Source organism: Triticum urartu, chromosome 3A, assembly GCF_056163025.1.
Source record: "Triticum urartu cultivar PI428250 chromosome 3A, HENAU_Tu73, whole genome shotgun sequence".
Lineage (NCBI taxonomy): Eukaryota > Viridiplantae > Streptophyta > Magnoliopsida > Poales > Poaceae > Triticum > Triticum urartu.
In genome coordinates this window covers 372,190,232-372,215,123 of record NC_141875.1, presented here as the reverse complement: position 1 = coordinate 372,215,123, position 24,892 = coordinate 372,190,232, and the positions used below count along the sequence as shown (strand labels likewise).

Here is a 24,892-nt window from a genome sequence, read left to right as displayed (position 1 = left end):
CCCCTCTGATCAAATGATTATGTTCATATAACAAGTTTTTGACCAAGGCAGTGAAGACTGCTTTCATTGAGATTGGAAGAGAGAGTTACAGGGTGTTACACGTAAACAATATACGAGATTTAGAGGCTAGAAACAATATACTTCCTCCATCCGGTAAATAGTGTATATTTGACTTGAAAATTTGTCCACAAAAGAGTGTACTTCTATCTTTGCAATGCACTTTAAAGTAGAAAAAAACATTTCTCTGTCATCACACGGTAATCAAGACCAATAACATTCTATACATGGTCTCCTTAATTTCTACACTCGTTTAATTCATTTGAGGTTGGGTAATTAAAGAGGAGAGAGATGGTGGCTTGCATGTTTTCAATGCATTATTTACTTCCCCCATAATCTGTCCTTTCTATATGTACACTTTTCACTCGACGGAGGGAGTATGGTAACACTCAGTTTTCTAGAGGATGAAAATGTAAATGCTACAAGGGCCTTGAAGAAAATTGACTAAACTACAGGCCCTTGAAGCAATGAAATGCAAACATTTAACTGCCTAGCCGTCCGGAAACAGCGGATTTTAGGACCAAGAGCAGAATTCCTCGGTTGTTTCAAACGGAAGAAAACTAGAACAGCGCGTAATTACCATTTCTGCCCTCCCTCTCCCTCCCCAACTCGCCGTCGCGACGGCGACGCACGAAGCCGTCGCGCCGTCATCGCCGAGGGCGAAGCCACTCGCGGTCCTAGCAATCACGAAGCCAACTGCGTGAATCGCATACAAGAGAAGGGATAAGGGGCGGAGGAAGCCGACAAGTTACAGCCACCAGCTAGCAAAGGGGTAGGTGACGAAGCGGGGAGGCGGCCGGGCGGAGCCAGTCCAATTGGCAGACCTGACGGCCGCCGACCACTCGGGCGGCGGGATCCCTCTACCGGAGCTGAGGAATTCGTGGTCCCCTCCGATCCTAGCCTGATCTGCGCATGGTACTGTTCCGGATCGTATACTTGTTTGGACTAATTTTGCTTTCCCAATTACTAGCTTAGGTGCCGTGTGCTTTGCTTCAAGTGCCTGCGGATCGAATCATATTTTACTAGGGTTCCAAGTTTTAGATTTGTCCCAAAGCCTTGGATGAGTTCTGGAGGATTCGGGCATCCAAATTGATAGGTTTACTAGCCTAGTGCTTTTTCCTTTTTTTTTTTGGGTAACATGATGTGCCATTGCCCACAGTAGACTTACAAGTATTGAGCTTACCCTGACCCTATTTTTAGTCTTTGCTAACTTGCTTAGTGAGCCACTTCCGAAGGAGCTTGTTTTCACTAAAATCTGTGTAGCTAGCTAGTATTTTTGGGTGGTGAATTATTTGCTGCAATTAGTCAGGGCCTTGCTATTCTTAGTTCACTTCATAGCCAAAAGGCCATCTCCCACGAACGACACAGATGCCATCAGTTATTACCCTAGCTCTCATTTGCAGCAAAGTTTCTTCAGCAGTAATGTGATGGATGCGGAATAAAGTACCCCCACCCCTCTTATGATACGTTAGTGCGAAACAAGTTCTAATGTTTTACCTTATATGGCACTTCTCTATGTGTGCAATTGATGTTGGTGCTGGAAATGGAGCCATACTTTTCATATGTCAATGCGCATTTTGGGGGTTATGTGCTTTTAGGTTCTATTGTCTCCGTAAAATGGACGGTTGAGCTTTGAACTGATATCCATTAGCGAAGCTCAAACTAAAGTTGTTTAGGAATTCCTACATTTGAAGTGTCTCAACCAATTAATGTGTGTTTGTATTTGTTTTACACGTAATACCCTTGATATCAAAATATAATTAATCTACATAGTTAGAATCTGTCCCCAACGAAATAACCTGTTGAAGTATGAATATTGCCACCTTCCCATAGCAGCTAAGCTTGTAGGTAAAATGTTCGGTGCATGAAACTCAATATCGAGGTCCTGAGTTTGAGGTCCCGCTGGCACAATTGTATGAGAAAATAGCAGTGTCCCAGTTTGAGTCCACGTTAGAACCATGAATTCTAGGGAAATATAATTGTATCCTCAGCTTGGATGACTACATAAATTTGGAGGAGCCTAGACACTATAGAGAGTGTTTAAGTATGAATATATTGCTCACCGTCCCTTAACAGCTTAAAAGTGAGTGTACTGGTTGGTGCATGAATCTAATACTCCCCACCCTGCATGTTCAAAATAGGCGGGTAATTTGTAGCTACCCACCCCCGTGAGAGAAATAGCGAGGAGTACAACATATTATTTTCTTATCCATCTCTCACCAAACATGTATGTCAATTCAACAAGATATGCCACAATTCACTGGCACGAGTGCGGAAGGCAGAGTAGATTACCCATTAAATCTCAGGATACTCATAATTCTGCTATGCATTGACATCACTCTGATTACTGCATCATTTCGTTTTGCAGGGAACTCCAGCTAACATCATTGTTGGTTCTCATGTTTGGGTGGAGGATCCAACTCTAGCATGGATAGATGGCGAGGTTGTCAGCATAAAAAACAATGAAGTTCATGTGCAGACATCAAATGGGAAAAAGGTAGTCTTCTCAATTTCTTATGCATTCTGTAGATCTTTATCTTGTTATGAATGTGAATTCATATTATGAAGACATAGTTTTCTTAGTATATTATTCATAACCTCCCTGAATGGTATTATCCTGCTCTGTTTTAATCTAGAAAAGGGGTATTAGGCTGCAAAAAGAACTTCACGGTGCTGTTGACTGTTCACTATTTTACACATGTTATGGCTAGGGCTTTCGGTTTTATCTTTTTGACAGGAAATGGATTGTGAATTACATTACAATGCTTTTGCACAGGTTACTACAGACAGATCAAAAGTTTTTCCCAAGGATATGGAAGCTCCACCAGGAGGAGTGGATGATATGACAAGATTATCATACTTACACGAGCCTGGGGTTCTACAGAATCTTGCTACGCGTTATGAACTGAATGAAATATATGTGAGTTCATTATCTCTTGGGTAAATGTCATGCGTTTAATCAATTGCATAACTTGCAATGCAAATAATAACCATTCTTTTGCATTCACAGACTTACACTGGTAGCATTTTGATTGCGGTAAATCCGTTTCAAAGATTACCGCATCTTTATGATACCCACATGATGGAACAATACAAGGGTGCAGATTTTGGGGAGCTGAGTCCACACGTCTTTGCAATTGCTGACGTTGCTTATAGGTGAATTCCTGCTGTATAGTATTCATATAGATAACCATGCATGATCCAGTATCAATACCCCTGCATTACCCTTATGTGATTTATTAATGTGGGAAACCAGGGAAATGATAAATGAAGGGAAAAACAACTCTATTTTAGTCAGTGGTGAAAGTGGTGCTGGCAAGACTGAAACAACAAAGATGCTTATGAGATATCTAGCACACTTAGGTGGACGATCTGGAGTAGAAGGGCGAACTGTAGAGCAACAAGTTCTAGAGGCAAGGGCGTTCAACTCTTCTCCTTATTTGCTTACAAATTGTAGCTTTCAAATGGAAAACATATGCATTGGTTGATTGTCTTATATCCAATAATATTTCAGTCAAATCCAGTCCTTGAAGCTTTTGGTAACGCAAAAACTGTGAGGAACAATAACTCGAGGTAATGGTTTGCATGATTCTTTTTCTTTTATTTTCCTTCGGTAGATTTGTTTCTTCCCTTTATTTGAATATCACCAGCTGATTGTTTGGCATTCTCATTTGTTTGTAATTCATGGTGAAGTCGCTTTGGCAAGTTTGTGGAGATCCAATTTGACAAGACTGGACGAATCTCGGGAGCTGCTATAAGAACTTACTTGCTGGAAAGATCCCGCGTATGCCAAATAAATACTCCGGAAAGAAATTATCATTGCTTCTATTTTCTTTGTGCGGCACCACCTGAGGTAGGTTTTCACATTGACTCACTGTTACTATCTGATTATTTGCCTTTTGGATATGGAATTTAATGTAGTACAAAAGGTCCACTTCTTAATACGGCTTTCTGTAATTTGCAGGATACCCAAAGGTATAAGTTGGCTGATGCTAGATCTTTTCACTACCTCAATCAGTCAAGCTGTATTGAGGTTGAAGGAATTAATGACGCGGAAGAGTATTTAGCAACACGGAGGGCCATGGACATAGTTGGAATCAATGAGGAAGAACAGGTTTGTTTCGTGTTATATTAAAGCTATTAAAATGCTAGTTTTAGGAATAAGGACCGACATCATTGTTAATTTATTTTACAGGAAGCTATATTCCGGGTTGTAGCAGCTGTACTTCATATTGGAAATATAAATTTCGCCAAGGGAAAAGAAGTTGATTCATCTGTGATTCAGGATGATAACTCGAGGTTTCACCTTAACACTGCATCAGAGCTATTGGAGTGAGTAAATTATCTCCCTTCAAATACTGTTTTGTACCTTCTATTTTCTATATGTTCATTGTGACCATAAACCAAAATGCTGACTGCTAAGTTTCTTGCAGGTGTGATTGCAATAATTTGGAGAAGGCACTGATAACACGAGAAATAGTTACTCCTGAAGAAATAATTACTAGAACACTTGATCCTGAGTCGGCACTTGCTAGCAGAGATGCATTAGCCAAAACAATATACTCCCGATTGTTTGATTGGTAATGATCCTCTGGCAGAAAACTCTAATTAGATTTACCTTTTTACTTCTCAATCTTGACATTTTACATTTTAACTGTGATCCTGTATGCACAGGATCGTGGAAAAAATTAATGTCTCCATTGGACAAGACCCAAACTCTAAACAACTGATTGGTGTTCTTGATATCTATGGATTCGAGAGTTTCAAAATTAACAGGTTAGTGTTTTTCCAACTTTTGAACTTTATGAACGATCCAATTCACAGAATGTGCTAAAACAAATGGTCATCTGAACAGTTTTGAACAGTTATGCATCAATTATACAAATGAAAAGCTGCAGCAACATTTTAATCAGGTACTTCATGAATTTGGTTTTGACCATAGTTGTTACTCTATAGATATTTCCTGTCCATGATTTAACATGTGATGCTGTCTTGCAGCATGTGTTCAAAATGGAGCAAGAGGAATATACTAGGGAGGAGATAAACTGGAGTTACATAGAGTTTGTTGATAATCAAGATGTGCTAGACTTGATTGAGAAGGTGCTTATTTCTTCATATTTTTCGTACTATGACAGGTTACATAAAATGCAAGGTAGTTATGATGTGACTTTGAAAGCCAAATAGAGACTGAAAATTGAACTGTCTAGGTTGTTTATGTTTTCCCCTGTGAAGTTGGTGGATCGAGTGTCAATTAAAGAAAGGATGAAATTCTTCAGAAGCCCTTCTCATTCTGTAATTGGTGGTTGGGGAGGTGATGGTTTGTTCCCCTGGGTAGGGATTTAAATGGCGCAATAACGGCGCCACAAGGCCCGTTTAGTTAGCTTCTAGTTAGCCTGATAGTTCATTTTCACCGAAAAATACTTTATTGAACTGTTAGACCAATAAGTGGGCTTAAACAGGACCCAGTTTACATCCCTACCCTTTGGGGTTATATCGTTTCTGATCCTGTCATCATCGGTTCATCACTGTAAATAATGAGAAGTCCTTAGGAGAATGACCTAATTTATTGTGCTTCGGTAAACGATAAACAGATAGCACTTGACGTTTTGCTTCTGCTCTATGTGTCTTTTCACAAACATGACTTAAAATAGCTTAATTTAGACTAAAAGAGGAACTTTTGTTCTGTCATTTGGAACCCCTTTGGGCTCCTCCATCTGGGAGTTGGCTAGTTTGTTCTACACTCAACTCTTCGCAAAGTCTAAGTTTCACCCCTTGATTCTAAAACTGGACAAAGTACACCTGTTAAATATGTGTCGAATTTAGTGTGAGTTATGTTACAGCTGGACTTTGAGTCATATGGTGTGTGGATAGGGTTATGGAGTCATGTTCGAGTAGGACACTTATATCCTAGGCTCCTATATAATGTAATGTAACCTATGCCAACATAATAACACGAGTATGCGGGGGAGTCGGCGGCATGTGCTGGTGTCTGGGTGACCGATATGCGGTATCAATTGGAAGGAGCGCCGGTAGTCATGCCCCGGGGATGTAGCTGATGTTAGGCGTACCGCGTTAACAAATGTTGGTGTCGTTGTGCTTGTGTGATTGTTTGATTCTCAGAAGATCGATAAGCGCCTTGGATTTTGAACAACACTCTTACCCCTTAATACCGTTTACGTTCCACCCATTGGCTGGTTCCACAGATGGTTTAGCTGCCAGTGCAATAGCCTTTGATGTAGGGGCACAGGAGGGGGCAACTGTAGGCATAGGTACTTGGGCATGTAGAGGGAGGGAAAGAGGGTTGGAGGAGGGTGAGGCAGGAGGAGTGCGGGTAGGAGAGGACAGCAGTGGCTGGCTATGTTGGAAGGGGGAGGTAGAGAGAGTGAAATTTGGGTGGGAGCCCAGGGGAATGAAGCATCAAGGAAGCGATTTGCCTTATGATGTTGTAACATATTCTGACATGGATGCTATCATAGATGTCACATCTGCTAAAATGGGCAAAATGGGTAACGTTACTAGGAGTTTAGAGTGTTTTGTCTGGTTTTAAAGTCAAGGAGTGAAACTTACTGTGAAAAGAGCTAAGGGTTATATAATGGATTGGTGAGAGTTTGTGCTTAAAATTTTGAAGAGGCTTAGTGCTAAATTGACTTGTTCTGTGATGCTCATAACTTTCTAACGTAGTGGAGTGAAGGAGCTTACGTTGATATAAATAAATAAATAAAGTAGCCATATTGGCCTTTACAAACTAACAAGTTGTTTTTGGATGAACAGGGAGGCCTCTCCCCGGTTCCATTAACAAGAATGAAACCATACAGAGTCTGTTTTCTTACATCCCAGCTAACGTTCAGAGGGTTTAAATTTATTACAGACCCCGCACATCAGCGAAGCCGAATGACTAAAAGGAAAGCAAAGAAGTAAACTAGCCGGAGGAGACCAGGCTCCTAGCGCCCAGGTTTTCCGACCGCGCCCAGTGTGGTAGACGAATCACATTGCGATCGCACCGCCGCCCCTCCTGAACTTGAGCGGAGGCGCCAGAGCAGCTTGGGGTGACCAGCAGATTGCGAGGGTGGACATGGGGCTGTGCACCATGGTCTTGTCGTTGGTGTCTCTCTTTTTGGCGGGGGAGTGGAAGTCTCCGTCTTCTGAGATCTTAAGGCTACTCCAGCTTGCGCCACCATCAAACCTTGTGTTCTTCAATTTCAGCCACTCAAGACTCAAGATCATCAAGGGTTGTTGGTGTGCGACAGGCCGAAACGTCTTACCTCGACCTGAGGCGACGTGCTACGTGTTATATACAGGGGCCGCTCCCTGGAAGCGCATACATCGTTGGAGATTTTACAGGAGGTGTACAACTTGGAGAACAAGAGATAGAAGTAGTTACAGGAGATAAGGAGATAGAATTACATGTAAACCGAACCAACTATCTATCCTAGATCCTGCGCCAAGTCTTGGACTCCTCCATGCGTGACAATGCACTCCATACGTGACATAGTGCATATTGTGTTTAACACCCTCCCTTAATCACAACTTCATCAAGTTGAGATTATGCTTGAAGTTCTCAAAACTTCTAGTGGGTAGAGCCTTGGTGAATCCATCTGCAATCTGATCCTTGGAATGCACAAAGCGAATATCAAGCTGTTTTTGAGCCACTCGTTCCCTGACAAAGTGAAAATCAATTTCAATGTGTTTCATTCTGGCATGAAAAACAGGATTAGCAGACAAATAAGTTGCACCCAAATTGTCACACCATAAGCATGGAACTTGTTTACTTTTCACACCAAGCTCTCTCAATAAAGACTGCACCCATATGATCTCAGCTGTAGCATTTGCTAATGCTTTGTATTCTGCCTCAGTACTGGACCTAGAGACAGTGGCCTGCTTCCTTGCACACCATGAAATTAAGTTAGGGCCAAAGAACACTGCAAATCCTCCAGTAGAACGTCTATCATCCAAACAACCTGCCCAGTCAGAATCTGAGAAGGCACTAAGAAGTGTAGATGATGACTTTCTGAAGTTGAGACCAATATTAAGGGTGTTCTTGACATATCTAACTATTCTCTTGGCAGCAGTCAAATGAACAGTAGTGGGTGCATGAAGAAATTGGCAGACTTTGTTAACAACAAATGATATATTAGGTCTTGTAAGAGTAAGGTATTGAAGTGCACCTACAAGACTTCTGTACTTAGTGCTGTCTTCCTGACTCAAGGCTTGTCCTTCTGTGAGAGATAATTTTTCTGAACTTGATAATGGAGTGGGTGAAGGTTTACAGCCTTGCAGACCAGCCTTTCTTACCAGATCAGTTGCATATTTTTCTTGAGACAAGTGAAGTCCACCATCATGTTTCTTCACTTCTATCCCTAAGAAATAATGCAAGTCTCCAAGATCCTTAAGAGCAAACTCTGCACTGAGATCCTTCAACAATCCTGTTATAGCTTCATCAGATGAGCTTGTAACAATAATATCATCAACATAGATGAGAACAAAGATATGAGTGTTGCACTTGTTATAAATGAACAGTGAAGTGTCAGACTTGGAAGGAACAAAGCCAAGAGTTTGCATCTTTTGACTGAGACGTGAATACCACGCCCTTGGAGCCTGCTTCAACCCATACAACGCTTTGTCAAGTCTGCACACGTGCAATGGTGCACGTTTGTTTTCAAACCCAGGAGGTTGCTTCATGTACACTTCCTCTTCCAGAACACCATGAAGAAACGTGTTCTGTACGTCTAGCTGTCTAAGACTCAAGCCCTTGGACACAGCAATGGACAAAACAAGACGAATGGTTGCAGCTTTTACCACTGGAGTAAACGTGTCCTCATAGTCAATACCATAGCGTTGCTTGAAGCCTTTTGCCACAAGTCTTGCCTTGTAGCGATCAATGGTGCCATCAGATTTTCTCTTGATCCTAAACACCCACTTTCAATCAATGAGGTTTTTACCTTGCTGTGGAGGGACCAAATGCCATGTTTTGTTTCTCTTCAATGCCATGTACTCTTCATGCATGGCCTTCTTCCAATTTTCATCAGCTAGGGCTTCATCAAGTGTGTAGGGTTCACCTGGTTCACCTGTGGAGCACACCATACCATATTTTGTAATATGCTTATAATTAATTGGTTGAATTACTCCCTGTTGCAACCGTGTACGTTTTGGCGTTGAAGTAGCTGTCACGGGTGGCACAGAAGATCCCACGCAACTTGCAGGTGCAGCAGGAATCGATCCCGAGGCAGATCCCGACGAAGCAGCAGCAGATTCGGCAGCAGATCCCGCCATTGGATTTTCTGTGGTGGTAGACGACGATGTGCAACGGCGCGGCTCCGCAGAGGATCCCAGCGGACGGGGCTCATCATGACGCCGTGATGGAGAGGCAGCGTCCGCTGCGCCAGAGGCGGGCCCCGCACCTGTCGGCCGGCGCGGGTCGCGCCTTTTGTAGCACAGGGGTTGGACCAGGAACCGGGCCCCCGAAGACCCAATCTGAGGCGGACAGGCGGCGCCGCGTGATTCGCTCGGGTTGATGGAGGCACCGCCGTGAATCGCTGATGGCCGCATGGCAGACGCTGGCTCGCTCGCCGCGCGCGTGCTGTCGGCGGCTCCACACGCAGCTGCTGGCGTGGATTCATGAGGAGATTTTGCCCCCCTGCCAGCGGCGGATCCCGAGGGCGATCTGCTGGGCAGTTCTGCCTCTGCCACGGGACTGATCCCGAGGAGGATTTGTTCCCTGGTTCGGGGCACATGAAATATGGCCCATGCTCGTCATTTTCTTCATCATTTTGCATTCCGTTTTCTTCTGCAGCATCACACAACTCATGCACAGTGGTTTGAGAGTTAGTCAACATGTGATCATCATGGTTTTGTTCCCCTTCATGAAGACCGGTGAGAGAAGATGGTAGAAGGAGGATTTCTTTACGGAGTAAAGCACCGGCGTCGGGATGAAGATCAGCAAAGGGAAATTTATTCTCATCAAACACAACATCACGGGAAATATAAACGCGCCCGGTGGAAACATCTAGACACTTAACCCCTTTGTGTTGGGCACTATAGCCAAGGAAAACACATTGTTTAGATCGGAACATGAGTTTGCGGGAGTTGTAAGGACGGAGGTTGGGCCAACATGCACAACCGAAGACACGTAGAGATGTGTAGTTGGGCTTGACATGAAGAAGCCGTTCTATGGGGGTTTCATTGTTTATGACACGACTTGGGAGCATATTAATGATATGAACAGTGGTGAGAAATGCTTCATCCCAAAACTTGAGAGGCATGGAAGCACCGGCTAAAAGAGCTAGACCAACTTCAACTATATGCCTATGCTTGCGTTCGGCAGAACCGTTTTGTTGGTGAGCATGAGGGCATGACACATGATGTGAAATGCCAAGTGTTTGGAAGAAGGAATTTAATTTCTCGTATTCCCCTCCCCAGTCGGATTGGACAGCAATGATCTTGCTATCAAACTTGCGTTCAACAAGTGCTTGAAAGTTTTTGAACACTTGAAAAACGTCGGATCGTTTCTTAAGAAGATAGATCCAAGAAAATTTGCTATAGTCATCAATGAAACTTACATAGTATGTGTGTCTACCAACAGAGCTAGGGGCAGGGCCCCAAACATCGGAGAAAATTAATTGCAATGGTTGAGTAGAGACACTTGTAGAAATAGGATAAGGTAATTGATGACATTTTGCTCTTTGGCAAGAATCACAAATAGTTTCAACATTCCGCTCACCAACAAACGGGAGCTTATTTTTCCTAAGAAAACGATCAACAAGAGAAAAAGAAGCATGCCCTAAACGATCGTGCCAACGTGTTGAAGAAAGTTTGACAACACCATGGGCTTGTTTATTGAATCTCCTAAGCTCCGGAATCAATGGGTAAAGCCCTCGAACGCATCTACCTTGATATAGTACCTTCTTCGTGGCCTGATCCTTTATCAAAAAGAAAAAAGGATGGAATTCAATAAAGACATGATTGTCGATGGTAATGCGATGAATGGATAGGAGATTTTTGTTGGCACTAGGAACATGCAAAATTTTGCGAAGATGAATTTTACGAGAAGGGGCACGTATAACCGAGTGACCAATGTGACGTATGTTCATACCTGCACCACTGGCCGTATGAATCTGGTCCTTCCCGTGATATTTTTCACGGAGAGTCACCTTCTCCAGCTCCCCCGTGAGGTGATTGGTTGCGCCACTATCAAGGTACCAGTTAGTGTCAACACCATAGAATCCTTCAGCGGCGGCAGCAACTTTTTCATCATCTTCAGAGGAGGCATCATCTTCGTCAAAACGATACCAACAATCTTTGGCAGTGTGACCTGGTTTGCCACAAATTTGGCAGCGAACGGCGTCGGGCCGCGAACAGCTGGAGCCGCCGCGGCGACCCCTGTTGTTGGTGGAGTTGGGGCGACCGCCGCGGGAGCCGGAGTTGTTGGTGTTGCCGCTGCTGTGCTTGCCCTTGGTGCGAGGAGGACCGCGGTGACGGGAGGAGTACCCACCACGCCCGCAGGTTGCTGCGTTTGCCGAAGACTTGAACCCGCCGCCAACACTGTGGTACTGGGCGACGCGTTGGTCGAAGTTGCTCAGCATGGCGTAGAGCTCATCGAGGGACACCGGCGTGACGCGGGCATCCAGGGCAGACATGAGCGGCTGGTAGTTCATGTCCAGTTCGTGAAGCAGATATGAGATCAGCTCATCGTCCTGGATGGGCTTGCCGGTCGCGGCGAGCTCATCAGCAAGGCCACGCATGGCGGCGAAGTAGGCGGCCACCGATTGGTTCCCTTTCTGCGCATTGATCAAGGCAGTGCGGATGTTGTTGACGCGGCTCAAGGACTGCGACGAGAACATACCTGCGAGTGCTGTCCAGAGTGCGTGCGCGGTGGTGACCGCGGTGACCGCGATGAGCACCTCTTTGGTGAGGTTGTTGAGCAGGTAGCCTAAAACCTGCTGGTCCTCCCTTACCCAGATGGGATGGAGAGGATTGAGCTCGGACGACTCCTTCCCGTCCTTGTCCTTGGTGACGAGAAGGCGGGACGGCCCCGGCTGGGTGCCGTCGACGTAGCCATAGAGGCCGGCTCCCCTCAACTGCGGCGTGATTTGGGTACGCCACAGGACGTAGTTCGTCCGGGAGAGCTTCTCCGTGACCTGACCGCTCAGATTGGATTGGGTGGCACTGGAGGAAGACATGGCTGGCACTGGTGGAGATCGAAAGCTAGGGTTTGGAAGAGGAGGCTCTGATTACCATGTGCGACAGGCGGAAACGTCTTACCGCGACGTGCTACGTGTTATATACAGGGGCGCACCTCCCTGGAAGCGCATACATCGTTGGAGATTTTACAGGAGGTGTACAACTTGGAGAACAAGAGATAGAAGTAGTTACAGGAGATAAGGAGATAGAATTACATGTAAACCGAACCAACTATCTATCCTAGATCCTGCGCCAAGTCTTGGACTCCTCCATGCCTGACAATGCACTCCATACGTGACATAGTGCATATTGTGTTTAACAGTTGGAGCAGCTTCATCAGTGCTCCCAAAAACGTTTCCACCTGGGTTTTGTTCGCTTCTGGGGTCAGAATGACCCAGAATTTGAGCATTCTGTGAATCAGTCCCCATACCTGAGTAATAGATGTCCGAATGGTGTTATTGAAAATCATAGAGTTCCTATACTTCCATAAACACCACAAGACAGCAGAGCTAACTACATTCAAAGCTAAATGCTTTTTGTTAGAAATCCAGAAGCGGGCCACAGACTCAAAAATTCGTGCCCAAATCCTTTTGGAAAAATTGACTGATAAAAGACCAAATATTCTTGGCTACAACACAGTCAAAAAATAAGTGATGATTTGTCTCATGTTTAGCACAGAACACACATTCTAGAGGTTTGATTATGTGCCTTTTCCTAAGGTTGTCTCTAGTCATAAACTTATTTTGAGAGAATAACCAAAGGAAAACATGGATCTTAGGTGGCATTGCTAGTTTCCAAACCGCCGGCAGGAACAGAGGCTGCACCCCCCTAAAGTTGATCACATGGTACAAAGAACTAGAAGAATAGATTCCTTTGCTCTCAAGCTGCCAAATGAGAGCATCAGGGTCATTGCTGAAGTTAATCTCTTTAGCAATCTCTACCAGCTGATACCATTGTTCCATCATCTTGTTGTAAAAGTTCCTCCTAAAAGTTAGTTTCAGGGTTTCACCATCCCAGATCTCCTTGACACTTTTGGTTTGCTCGTTGCAAATCATGTAGATGTGCCAGAATTGAACTGCTAGGGGGGATGTGCCAAACCAAGTGTCCTCCCAGAACCTGATTTTATCCCCTACTCCTACTTTCCATCTATACCCAAACTTCAAAGTTTGGATGATGGATTTGACTCCCTTCCAAAACCTAGAGATTAGTGGAGGTGTTAGGAGCAAAGAGGTTAGTTTTGCCCTCATATATTTCTGGTCTACCATCATTTTCCAAGGCTTCCCTTCCCCTTCATAATATCTTTTGACCCAAGGTCCTAGAAGGCAAAGGTTAATATCTTGGAGATTTGGGATTCCAAGCCCCCCAAATTCTTTTTTCATGCAGGCCATTTTCCAGTTAGCCAAGTGCAACTTCCTGCAGCCTTCAAAATCATTCCACAGACAGTTTGCCATTTGAGTATTTATAAGATCTATGGCCCATTTAGGGAATTTAAAGAAAGACAACAAGTATATAGGTATGCTAGCTAGACAAGCTTGGATGAGGACAATTCTTCCTTTGTAAGAAAGTAGTTTTCCTCTCCATCCAGCAATCCTTTTCATGATCTTATCAATCAGTGGTTGGATGTCTTCTTTCCTAAGTTTATCATAGTGTAGAGGTATACCAAGGTACTTAATTGGGAAAGAACCCTCAGCACATTCTAGTGTATCAAGGAACCCCCCTACCTCAGACCCCTCCATATTAATAGGGATGAGCTCACTCTTGCTACAGTTGATTCTCATGCCAGAGATCTTCTCAAAACAAGACATAACCATCTTTAGATTCCTAGTGTGCTCCAGGTTCTTATCCAAGAACAGGATGGTGTCATCAGCATACTGAAGACATATAATCCCTCGAGGACAGATCTCAGGACACAGTCCTTCTATCAATCTATGATCTGCTGCTTTCATTAACATCCTAGTGAGTGCATCAACTACCAGGTTGAATAGCAGGGGGGAAATGGGGCCCCCCTGCCTCAAACCTTTTCCAGTAAGGAAGAAATCACTCTCAGTGTTGTTCAGTTTGACCCCCACTGAGCCCCCTCTAGTGACCTGCAGAATCCAGTAGATCCATTTATCTCCAAAGCCTCTTTTTCTAAGTAATTCTTCAAAGGAATTCTAAATTCACCTTATTATAAGATTTTTCATAATCTAACTTAAGGACTAGGCCCCGCCTCTTACTAGAGTGGATGGAGTGCAGCACTTCATGTGCTGTGACCACACTTTCTAAGATATATCTTACCTTTCAACAAGGCAGATTGGTTGCTGGCTATGAGCCTTTGCAGTATCATAGCCAGTCTATTAGTGAGGACTTTAGTGAAAGTCTTAAAGCTACAGTTGAGCAAACGGATAGATCTAAATTTCTTTATACTGGAAGCATCAGCTTCTTTTGGAACCAGGGTCAGCATAGCAAAATTAAGCCTGTGGATAGCCAGCTCTCCTCTATGGAAAACTTCAAACATGGCTACCAGGTCTTTTTTATTAGCTCCTAGAAGTGCTGATAAAAGAAAAAGGGAATACCATTTGGGCCAGGGGCCCCATCTGAGTATGATTCAGAGACAGCTCTTTTAATTTCCTCTTTAGAGAAAGGGGCTTCTAGGTTTTCATTCTCAACAGTATTAACTTTTTCCTCATCAGAGAAGAAAGATGGGTTTAAATGATATCCATCTCTTTCTTCCAGTTTGAATAAATCTTTATAGAAGCTACAGGCAATGTCCAGCATCCCCTTTGTATCAGTGACTGGCCCCCGTGGGCCATCCAAGGAGTGGATGGTAGTTTTCCTCCTCCTTTGGTTTGCCACTGCATGGAAGTACTCAGTATTCCTATCACCTTCCTTGATGTCCCTATCTCTAGATCTCTGTTTTGCCTTAATTTCTTCCTGAAGCCAGATTTTCTGGAGCTCACTATGGGTAAATTTGAGCCTAGAAAACTCAGCATCAGACAGAACTGTGGTCTTAGATTTTATATCTAGCTTATCATATTCTTCAAGAAGGATTTTCTTGTATCTCCTAAGTTGAGCCTCCTCATTGGAACTCCAACCCTTGGTCACTCTTAGCTTCCTAATCTTATCCTGCCAATTGTCCATAGGGTTGGTTCTAGAGGTAGGCTCATTCCATATCTTGGTGATTAGATTGGAGAAGTCCTCCCTAATTAACCACCATTTTTCCATCTTATAGCTACTACTTTTTGGTGTTTGCTCCACCCCTGATTCCCAAATAATGGGGGCATGATCACTGCCACATCTGGGTAAAGCATTACAGGAGGCTAATGGAAAGATTTTGTCCATCTCAGTATTACAGAACAGTCTATCTATTGTGGACATGATCAAGTCCACCTGGTTGTTGGCCCAGGTGAATTTTCTACTAGGCAATTTAATTTCCAGGAGACTCCAGATTTCTATCCAAGCATTAAAGTTGTCACACCATCTGTGGTTGACCACACCATTGCTTGTCTCTGTAGCAAACCTAACCAAATTAAAATCACCCCCAATCAGAGTAGGGTAGGGGCACTCTATGAACAGGGAATGGAGCTCAGAAATAAAGGGCTCTTTTCCCTCTTCATAGGGTGGCCCATATACAGTGATGATTCTAAAAGTAGTATCATTACTTTTTAGCTTAAGGACACAACTAACAGAGAAATCAAGGTGAGACCAAGAGATGATCTCAAAAATGTCTGCATCCACTCCCATCAGAATGCCTCCAGCAGAGCCTTTTGATGGGAGGTGGTGCCAAGAGAAATTTCTACTGCCCACTAAGGATTTAAGGTAGGAATCAGAGAAGTCCTCTTTTTTGGTTTCCTGGAAACCCAGGATAGAGGCTTGATTTTTCCTAATAGTTTCTACAATAAGAGTTTTCCTCCCTGGAGCAGTGATGCCCCTCACATTCCAGAAGATGGCATTCATGACAAAATCTTGGTCCTGGGGTGCTTGCCCCGTTTGTGGTTACAGACCAAGTTCCACAGATTATCAGAGTCTAAACTACTATTATGGTCCACCCCACTATCCACACTACTCTTTGGGGGGGGGGGGGGGGGGGGTGAATCCTGAGTCAGGACCAACATTCCTGTCAGGATTCAGATTGTTGGGAATAGGTAAACTAACTACATTAATCTCTTTAGGATCCACATCAATTCCTATTTTAGATGCCACTGTTAGGAAATAGGGGTTATTGAAGAGAGAGAAAGGAGTGGGACATGTACCTTGCTCCTTTCTTGCTGCTGCATCTTGGGTTTCTTTGAATTGTTGAGCTTTTTGCATGATGGTCCTAGTATCTCCAGCATTCCTGGCACTGGCCCTGGGAGCTTTGAACAAGTTGTGACGCTTGTAATTCTATGATGAGCTAAGGGGTGGCTAAACAACCATTAGTATTGATCATGAACACTAGAATGGACATATTGGTATTGCAAGTATTCTGTATATTTTGTTATATACAATAACAGTAACATGTTTTCTGCTATTTTCAGAAAGGTGGATTGATTGCGCTTCTGGATGAAGCATGGTATGTTTTGGAACTTCCAGTTGCCATTCCAGCCCACTTGCAAGCAACATGGATTGCTTCAATTTTTTTTTTTTGAAACATGGATTGCTTCAATTGCCATGATGTCTAGTATGATTGTGTGTTGTCGTAACTGATGTGTGACATCTTGTGTCTTAACAATGTTTTCCAATATCATGTGCAGTATGTTTCCCAGATCAACACATGAGACATTTGCACAGAAGCTGTATACAACATTTAAGAATAACAAGCGATTCGTCAAACCAAAGCTTTCACGTACAGACTTTACAGTTGTCCATTATGCTGGCGATGTGAGCTTTCTTCATCAAACGATAAGCATGCTCGATTGCTCATATAGAATATAATACCATACTAATTAGGCACTTTTTTTATCATCCACAGGTGACATACCAGGCTGATCATTTCTTAGACAAGAACAAAGATTATGTAGTGGCGGAACATCAGGATTTGCTGAATGCTTCTTCATGTCCTTTTGTAGCTAGTTTATTCCCTTCACTCCCTGAAGAATCATCAAAGTCTTCAAAATTTTCATCTATTGGGTCACGTTTTAAGGTGAAGTTCTACTTGATTTAATTTTTATTGGTGTATATCACTTTGTTGCATTAAATGAAATCCTCGTTTCTTTGAGAAGCTATTTAGGGTATAATTCATTAAGCACCAGTTGCCGGTAGATTATCTTAGACTCTGAAGAACCTATGGATGCCACTGTCACTTTGTCACTGTTAAAGATGATATCCACGTTGCACTCTCATCTGTATTAACCTTGGACATGTCCCTGCTGAATTTCTTGCAGCTGTCATACTTGGCAGTATGAAGTTGTTTTGGGCAGATTTGACAGCCTTTTCATGCAAGATGGACTTTTTTGCGATTTGATATGTTACTTTGAACTAGAGCTGGTCAAATTTTTGATCTGGCTGGGTTTAGGCCTGATTTGATTTGGGGCACTTGAGCTGCCAGGCTGTCTTGTTAAGGCAGTTGGATAGGTAACCCACAGGCTTGTACCCAAAAATGAATAAAACTGTACCAAGATGGGCTAATAGAGATGTTGTCCCCAACATTTTTTTGCCCATGCTCGGTCTAAACCTGGGCCTGGGCTGGGCTGGGGCTGGGCCAAGCCTGAAGGGCCGGTTCACTTTTTCTCAGGTCTACTGCGAGCAGCTGAGCACATATGACTATGAAACTGTTAACTGTATGTGCTGTACTCCTATGGGTACATGTCATGAATTTGGTCTATATTGAAATATTAAGTGCATGAAAATTTGTAAGCTTGTGAATATTGAATCTGGAATGCGCATCAAAATATTGTAATTTAATAAATCGAGTACTATACCTGCACAACACTTAGAACTTAATGCATGTGGGTGTGTTTAAAATTTGTATATCTGTACCACTACATTGGTGCTGTTTATCGGAAAGTTTGGTGTATTGTATACGATCTTGTATGTCCATTGTTGCTCAGATGCCCTTCATACATTTGTTGTACTTGATCCTTTGGTTGCCTTGATTGCAGCGTATGATGACGCCCCTACATAGTTCCTCCCTTCCTGAGTTAGTGACAGAAATGTTGGTTTGCATGTATTTAGTAGCGCCAATTAGAAAGTTCAAAGTGTCTATGCGACTATGACGAGTGCCTAAGTCTTTATTAACTGTTAACTCTTCGAAAATAGTAACAATTTCTCATGATCCAGTCCTTTAAATAGAGATTGTAAATATCTTGATTCTCCTTAGTCCTTATAGTGCTCTTGACTTCCTTTCCGTTGACATTCTTTCTGTTTGATTCTCAGCTGCAACTTCAGTCTCTCATGGAGACCTTGAGCTCTACTGAACCCCATTATATTAGATGTGTGAAGCCAAACAATCTCCTCAAGCCAGCCATTTTTGAGAACACAAATGTTATACAACAACTACGATGTGGAGTAAGAGTCGTATACTCTTTTATTATTCTTATCGTTGCCATATGTTGAACTAATACCTACTTTGCAGGGTGTTCTTGAAGCTATCAGGATAAGCTGTGCTGGATACCCCACAAGAAAAACATTCTATGAATTTGTTAATCGCTTTGGTGTTCTTGGCCCTGAACTTCTAGAAGGAAGGTAAGCAATTCACACAGAAATCACAATAGAGCCTTCTACTCATTTATTTGTCATTTAATTCTATTTTCAAGTTATTGATTAGTATATGTTTTTTGCTTGTACATTCTTATGTCCAGTAACGACGATAAGATTGCATGCCAAAAGATTCTGGAAAAAATGAAGTTGGAGAACTACCAGGTAGGACATGGAACCCGAACTACTACTAGGATCCATCACCCATTTCATCTGACTTTTTGTGATATTTAGTACTACCATTTATCTTAGGATTTCAATCAGGGGACATTTTAGCACGACACGATGATGTTGGTGAACTGAAATATAATTTCCCTTTATATGACTCGATGTTCTTTCATTTACATAAAATTTTGAAATTGAACTCCAAGAACAATATCTGAGATGTTTCTTATGTGTGATCCTTATTTACTGTCCTATCTGTGGCAACATCTTGACATCAATGAAAAAGGATCCATCTTCCAGATGTGGATTGCAGCACATGGGTGTTGGCATGTTGAATGAACTCACTTTTCTCAACATTACTAGTCATTTCATCGTTTAGCTAAACACTGTTGCTGTAGATTTGATTGTATTATCTACTTCAATTTCAGAAATTTTGTCATGTAAAATAAGTTGTACGTAGACTCAAGCCGTTCTTAATTCTTACATGGTCCATTTGGTTGACTTACAGATAGGAAAAACAAAGGTATTCCTGAGAGCTGGACAAATGGCTGATTTGGATGCACGGAGGGCAGAAGTGTTAGGGAAAGCAGCAAGAATTATACAGAGACTAATGCGTACATATATTGCACGGAAACAGTTTGTTTTGGTTAGAAGATCAGCAACGCATCTACAATCTTTTGTTAGAGGTACCACCCTTCTCTCTCTCTATATATATATAATATGTGTGTGTGTGTGTGCGCGGGCGCCGATGGTTATGTAGAGCAGAGTGATGCTGGTGCCATATCCTGTAATGGAGTTGCTGTAGCACTCTACAGATTTCATGTGCTCTTCATTTTCCCTGTTGTAACTCAGGGACCTTGGTTCGTAATTTGTACGAATGCATGAGGCGAGAAGCAGCAGCAGTCAAAATACAAAAAAATGTGCGTCGTCACAAAGCACGCGAATCTTATTTACTACTGCAAGCAGCTACAGTCACGCTGCAAACTGGCTTAAGGGCAATGTCTGCTCGCAAAGAATTCAGATTCAGAAAGGAAACTAAAGCAGCTGTCCATATCCAAGTACGCTCTGTTTTGATCAAATTGCTATTAGTTATATTCTTCATTTTTTACGAAGCATTTCATGGCTTGACGTTCATCAAGTTTCCAAAACTTCACAATTCTCTACCCTGCCTCGTTAATATAAAAGCAGCTTATAACATTCCATTTTGAACACAGGCTCGATGGCGCTGCCACAGAGACTATTCACATTACAAGAATATGCAGCGAGCAGTTCTTACTTACCAGTGTGCGTGGAGACAAAGGCTTGCAAGAAGAGAGCTCAGAAATCTCAAGATGGTAATGCCCCTTACGCTTGCATTCTTTCAATGCTTTTACCATGGCCCATATGTCATTTTTGTGTTATCCATGAATCATCTGCAGGCCGCAAGAGAAACTGGAGCCCTCAAAGAGGCCAAAGATAAGCTTGAGAAGCGCGTTGAAGAGTTAACATGGCGCTTAGGACTGGAGAAGCGATTAAGGGTACCTGTGATTTGTTCATTTCGGTCATAGTACCAATGACCCTATTTGAGCATTGTAACATGTGATTTATGTTTAATGTTCCTTTGTGCAGACTGACCTTGAGGAAGCAAAAGCTCAGGAAATTGCTAAGCTGCAAGAAACATTGCATGACCTACAGCTTCAAGTTGAAGAAGCAAAGACCATGGCCACTAAGGAAAGAGAAGCAGCGAGAAAGGCAATTGAAGAAGCACCTCCAGTAATCAAAGAGACTCCTGTATTGGTCGAAGACACTGAAAAAGTTAACTCGCTAACAGCTGAAGTTGATCAACTGAAGGTATGGTGTCAACTGAATTATTTCTACACTTCTCATGCGGTTGTTTTATTTTATCGGGTACTTGGTCTGTTGGTCTTGAACAATTATGGAGAATCAGTCCATGTAAAACATACCGCGTATGTTTACCCTAATGTTTTGGAAACATGGTCATCATATGTTACGACATTTTTCATTGACAACATTGACATGTGAGTTCATTTTGAAGTTAATGGAAGCTTTTATTACCCCGTGGCCTCTGCACTAAAGGGCGATGCAGGGTTGGAATCGGAAATCATGTTATTGTATGACAAAGTCAAAGTTACGCTGTATCTTGATTTTACAGGCTTTGCTGCAAACTGAAAGGCAAGCCACAGAGACTGCAAAGAAAGAACATGCTGAAGCTGAACGGAGAAATGAAGAACTAATGAAGAAATTCGAAGGCGCAGAGAAAAAGATTGAGCAACTTCAGGACACTGCCCAGAGGTACAATCGAAATAGAACTACCAGTTATTGTTGATTCATTTGGCTGTATTTTGATGTTTTGCTTGTTAAGGATGATTTCTGTTTAGTGGTTCAGTAGTGTTTGTTTTATTCTGCATAACTATTTAATAGTATTGTCTTGAAAACGTAATCAGGCTGGAAGAGAAAGCAACTAACATGGAGTCAGAGAACAAGGTGCTTCGTCAACAGGCTGTTGCAATTTCTCCTACTGCGAAAGCATTAGCTGCCTATCCCAAGTCTCCTTTCCAAGTATGTCATATCCCTGGCACTTGCATTCTGTACAAATATACTCTTATTTTCATCAAAATGACATAATATTTCAAATTAACTGACTTTGTCAGCTGAGAACTCCGGAGATTGTGAATGCTCCGAATGGGGAGGTAAAATCTTCACCAGTAAGTGGAAAGAACATAACCATATAGATGACTTATACTTCAAAAAGTAACTGCTATAATAAATAACTTTCCTATGTTAATATCTTTGTGCAGGATGTAACCCCCATCTCACTGAATCGCAAAGAGCTTGAGGCTGAGGAGAAGCCTCAAAAATCACTTAACGAGAAGCAACAGGTGTGCTACTTGTTGACCACTCCTTTCTTTGTTTAATCTTCCCGAGTTATGTACCTTTTTTTCTTCTTTGATCCTGAAATTGTATCATTTATGTTTCTAATGAGATTTCTTTTTCATCATAAATATTTTTTGGTTAACATCATATATATTTGAATTTTATGCTCCAGGAAAACCAAGACCTGCTAATCAAGTGTGTATCACAAGATTTGGGATTCTCCAGTGGTAGGGCTATTGCAGCTTGTGTTATATACAGGTGTCTTCTGCACTGGAGATCATTTGAAGTTGAAAGAACTGGTGTTTTTGACCGTATTATTCAAACAATAGGCTCTGCTATAGAGGTAGGTCATACCTATCTCGTGTTTCTTTAAGAACCCTTCTTTCTGGGAGAAATACTCACATTTTGTTTAGTTTGATTTAATGAACTGATATCTTAGGCCTTCATGATAGACCTTGAATAACACATATAAATAGAAGGGGCAATAATAAAAATTAAAATCTAAAATGCTGCAACAACATAGGTTTATATATTCCTTTTTCATTTATTCTCTATGTGTACTGCTATGTAGTCATGTTCGAATTGTTCCTTTCCAAAGGTCCAGGACAATAACGACAAGTTAGCGTATTGGCTCTCCAATTCATCCACATTACTCCTACTTCTGCAACGGACACTGAAAACGACTGGAGCAGCTGGACTCACTCCTCAGAGGCGAAGGTCAACTGCTGCATCGTTTGGGAGGGTTTTTTCGGTAAAACATCTTTATCCTGCCCTCGCTGATTTTATAGTCTGAACAAATCTTAATTTTGTTGTTTCTGAATACACAAGGGAATTCGAGCTTCACCACAAAGTGCTGCGCGACCTTTTCTTGGTAGCCGCTTGATTGGAGGACTAGGTGATCTTCGTCAAGTTGAAGCCAAGTATCCTGCTCTGCTTTTCAAGCAACAACTTACAGCTTTCCTCGAGAAGATATATGGAATGATTAGAGACAATCTGAAGAAAGAGATATCTCCATTGCTTGGTCTTTGCATCCAGGTATGATTTATTGGCACTATAATTTCTCTTATTTCGCAGAAAAACAGTGAACTTCAGGGTTTATTTTTTACTTTTACTTATTGTGCAGGCACCAAGAACATCTCGTGCAAGTTTGATAAAAGGATCTCGTTCTCAAGCAAATGCCTTGGCCCAACAAACTCTGATCGCACATTGGCAGAGTATTGTGAAAATATTAACAAACTACCTGAATGTTTTGAAAGCCAATTATGTATGCAAGCTAAAACCCCTAAATGGACACACTATTTTTGAGTATGCATTAACATGTATTTTATTGATACGCCAGGTCCCTTCATTCTTAATCAGCAAGGTGTTCACTCAGATATTTTCGTTTATTAATGTCCAGCTGTTCAATAGGTAAGAGATGGCTCTTGCTCTACTGGCGGTACATTTTACTTCTTCCCGTTAGGATTTTAAGATATCCTGTATCTTGCAGTCTTCTCCTCCGACGTGAGTGCTGTTCATTTAGCAACGGAGAATATGTCAAAGCTGGATTGGCTGAGTTAGAGCAGTGGTGCATTTATGCCACTGAAGAGGTGGGTACTGATGATTTTTTCCCTTGGTGATATTTAATTTGTGTGCTAATTTTATGTGGTGTACAGTATGCAGGTTCTTCCTGGGAAGAGTTGAAGCATATTAGGCAGGCCGTTGGATTCCTTGTATGTGTTCTACACTGATTAGATGTCTATTTGCAACTTTGTGAGTAAAAAAGGTATGTAACCTAATGAGACGTGTACTTGTATTATCAGGTAATTCATCAAAAGCCAAAGAAAACATTGAAAGAAATCACCAACGATTTGTGCCCTGTAAGTGACTTTGAATTCACTTAAGTTTCGGCAATCATTAAAGCATATATTAGTTGTGACTTGTGACTTAACACATACTTCAAAAACTTTCAGGTCCTTAGCATACAACAGCTATATCGAATCAGTACAATGTATTGGGATGACAAATATGGCACCCACACTGTTTCGTCAGAGGTAAGCTTGTTATACTTGATGTGTCAAAAACGCTCTTATATTATGGGAAGGAAGGGGTAATTACTGGTTTATTCAAGTTTCATATGTTACTGTGTCAGCAAGTGGTGCTATCTATGTCCCATTACTAGTTCTCGTTTCTGACAGTGAACCAAATTGGTTGTAGGTCATCTCAAGTATGAGAATAATGATGACAGAAGACTCGAACAATGCAGTGAGCAGTTCTTTCTTGTTGGATGACGATTCAAGGTTATTTCGTGTTCCAAGTTCAATAATTAGTTTACGGCAGAAATGTCCCTGGTCTAACATTGCTCATGATACTTCAAACCACAGCATTCCATTCTCGGTGGATGACATCTCAAAGTCAATGACAGAAATCGAGGTAACGGACGTTGATATGCCACCTTTGATCCGGGAGAATTCTGGATTTACTTTCCTACACCAAAGAAAGGACTAAGCGGATGTGGTCCTTCCGCTAGCGACCTCCACATTCCTTTCCCCACTCGATCTGTGCACAAATCATGTATATACTCAGTGGCTTTTCTTTCTACCAAATCAAATCTAGTCTGGTCAGGTTATTTGGTAGATCTGTTTGATATTTATTGTTAGGTCCTCGGTTTGATCGATTGGTTATTTCTTCAGTTTGGCTCCCCTTTTTTGTTGGGAGGTCAAGTTTATATTGCAATGCCAGGGGTCGGATGCCCTTGGTCAGGATTCCGAGCTGCTATTGGAAAAGCTCGTCGTCCTTTTAGCGTCTGGAAAGGTTTTCCACGGCTACTAGTCAGTCATTTGTGTCGTTCATTTCAATCTTCGACATGTTGTAAATTGCAACAAAGATCATAGTTACAAGGAATTGCACATTGATGACTGATATTTTTGGTGTACCCTGAATCTAGATGTTTATCGTCTGTTTTTACTCCCTTCGTCCGGAATTA

At 42.2% G+C, this 24,892-nt stretch overlaps 1 protein-coding gene across 3 annotated transcripts; it reads left to right on the top strand.

The window, feature by feature from the left end:
* The first annotated feature begins 570 nt into the window (after window positions 1-570).
* LOC125544045 (myosin-17) lies at window positions 571-24,852 on the top strand. Of its 3 annotated transcripts, XM_048707582.2 has the most exons (39): window positions 571-972; window positions 2,426-2,554; window positions 2,834-2,977; window positions 3,068-3,213; window positions 3,314-3,470; window positions 3,572-3,630; window positions 3,751-3,910; window positions 4,022-4,171; window positions 4,253-4,389; window positions 4,491-4,637; window positions 4,732-4,833; window positions 4,913-4,970; window positions 5,056-5,157; window positions 16,731-16,765; window positions 16,947-17,073; window positions 17,165-17,335; window positions 18,568-18,699; window positions 18,767-18,876; window positions 18,993-19,053; window positions 19,562-19,739; window positions 19,906-20,111; window positions 20,268-20,387; window positions 20,472-20,570; window positions 20,662-20,883; window positions 21,206-21,345; window positions 21,498-21,612; window positions 21,705-21,758; window positions 21,852-21,932; window positions 22,100-22,270; window positions 22,526-22,678; window positions 22,756-22,962; window positions 23,051-23,191; window positions 23,267-23,337; window positions 23,417-23,516; window positions 23,583-23,639; window positions 23,730-23,786; window positions 23,880-23,960; window positions 24,124-24,206; window positions 24,291-24,852. In XM_048707582.2, exons 1-39 carry the CDS (start codon window positions 970-972, stop codon window positions 24,412-24,414), a joined length of 4,590 nt encoding a protein of 1,529 aa, XP_048563539.1. In that variant the 5' UTR covers window positions 571-969; the 3' UTR covers window positions 24,415-24,852. The 3 variants fall into 3 exon arrangements, with proteins under 3 accessions (XP_048563539.1, XP_087403271.1, XP_087403270.1); XM_087547145.1 differs by having other exon boundaries at window positions 24,124-24,852; XM_087547144.1 differs by having other exon boundaries at window positions 20,268-20,570.
* Window positions 24,853-24,892: the final 40 nt, after the last annotated feature.

What these genes read in the sequence shown, in the direction of transcription:
- LOC125544045 (XM_087547145.1), top strand. An exon ending in AGACATCAAATGGGAAAAAG is followed by an intron (nt 2,555 to 2,833) that starts GTAGTCTTCTCA and finishes GCTTTTGCACAG; the next exon opens with GTTACTACAGACAGATCAAA. An exon ending in TGAAGTTGGAGAACTACCAG is followed by an intron (nt 19,054 to 19,561) that starts GTAGGACATGGA and finishes GTTGACTTACAG; the next exon opens with ATAGGAAAAACAAAGGTATT.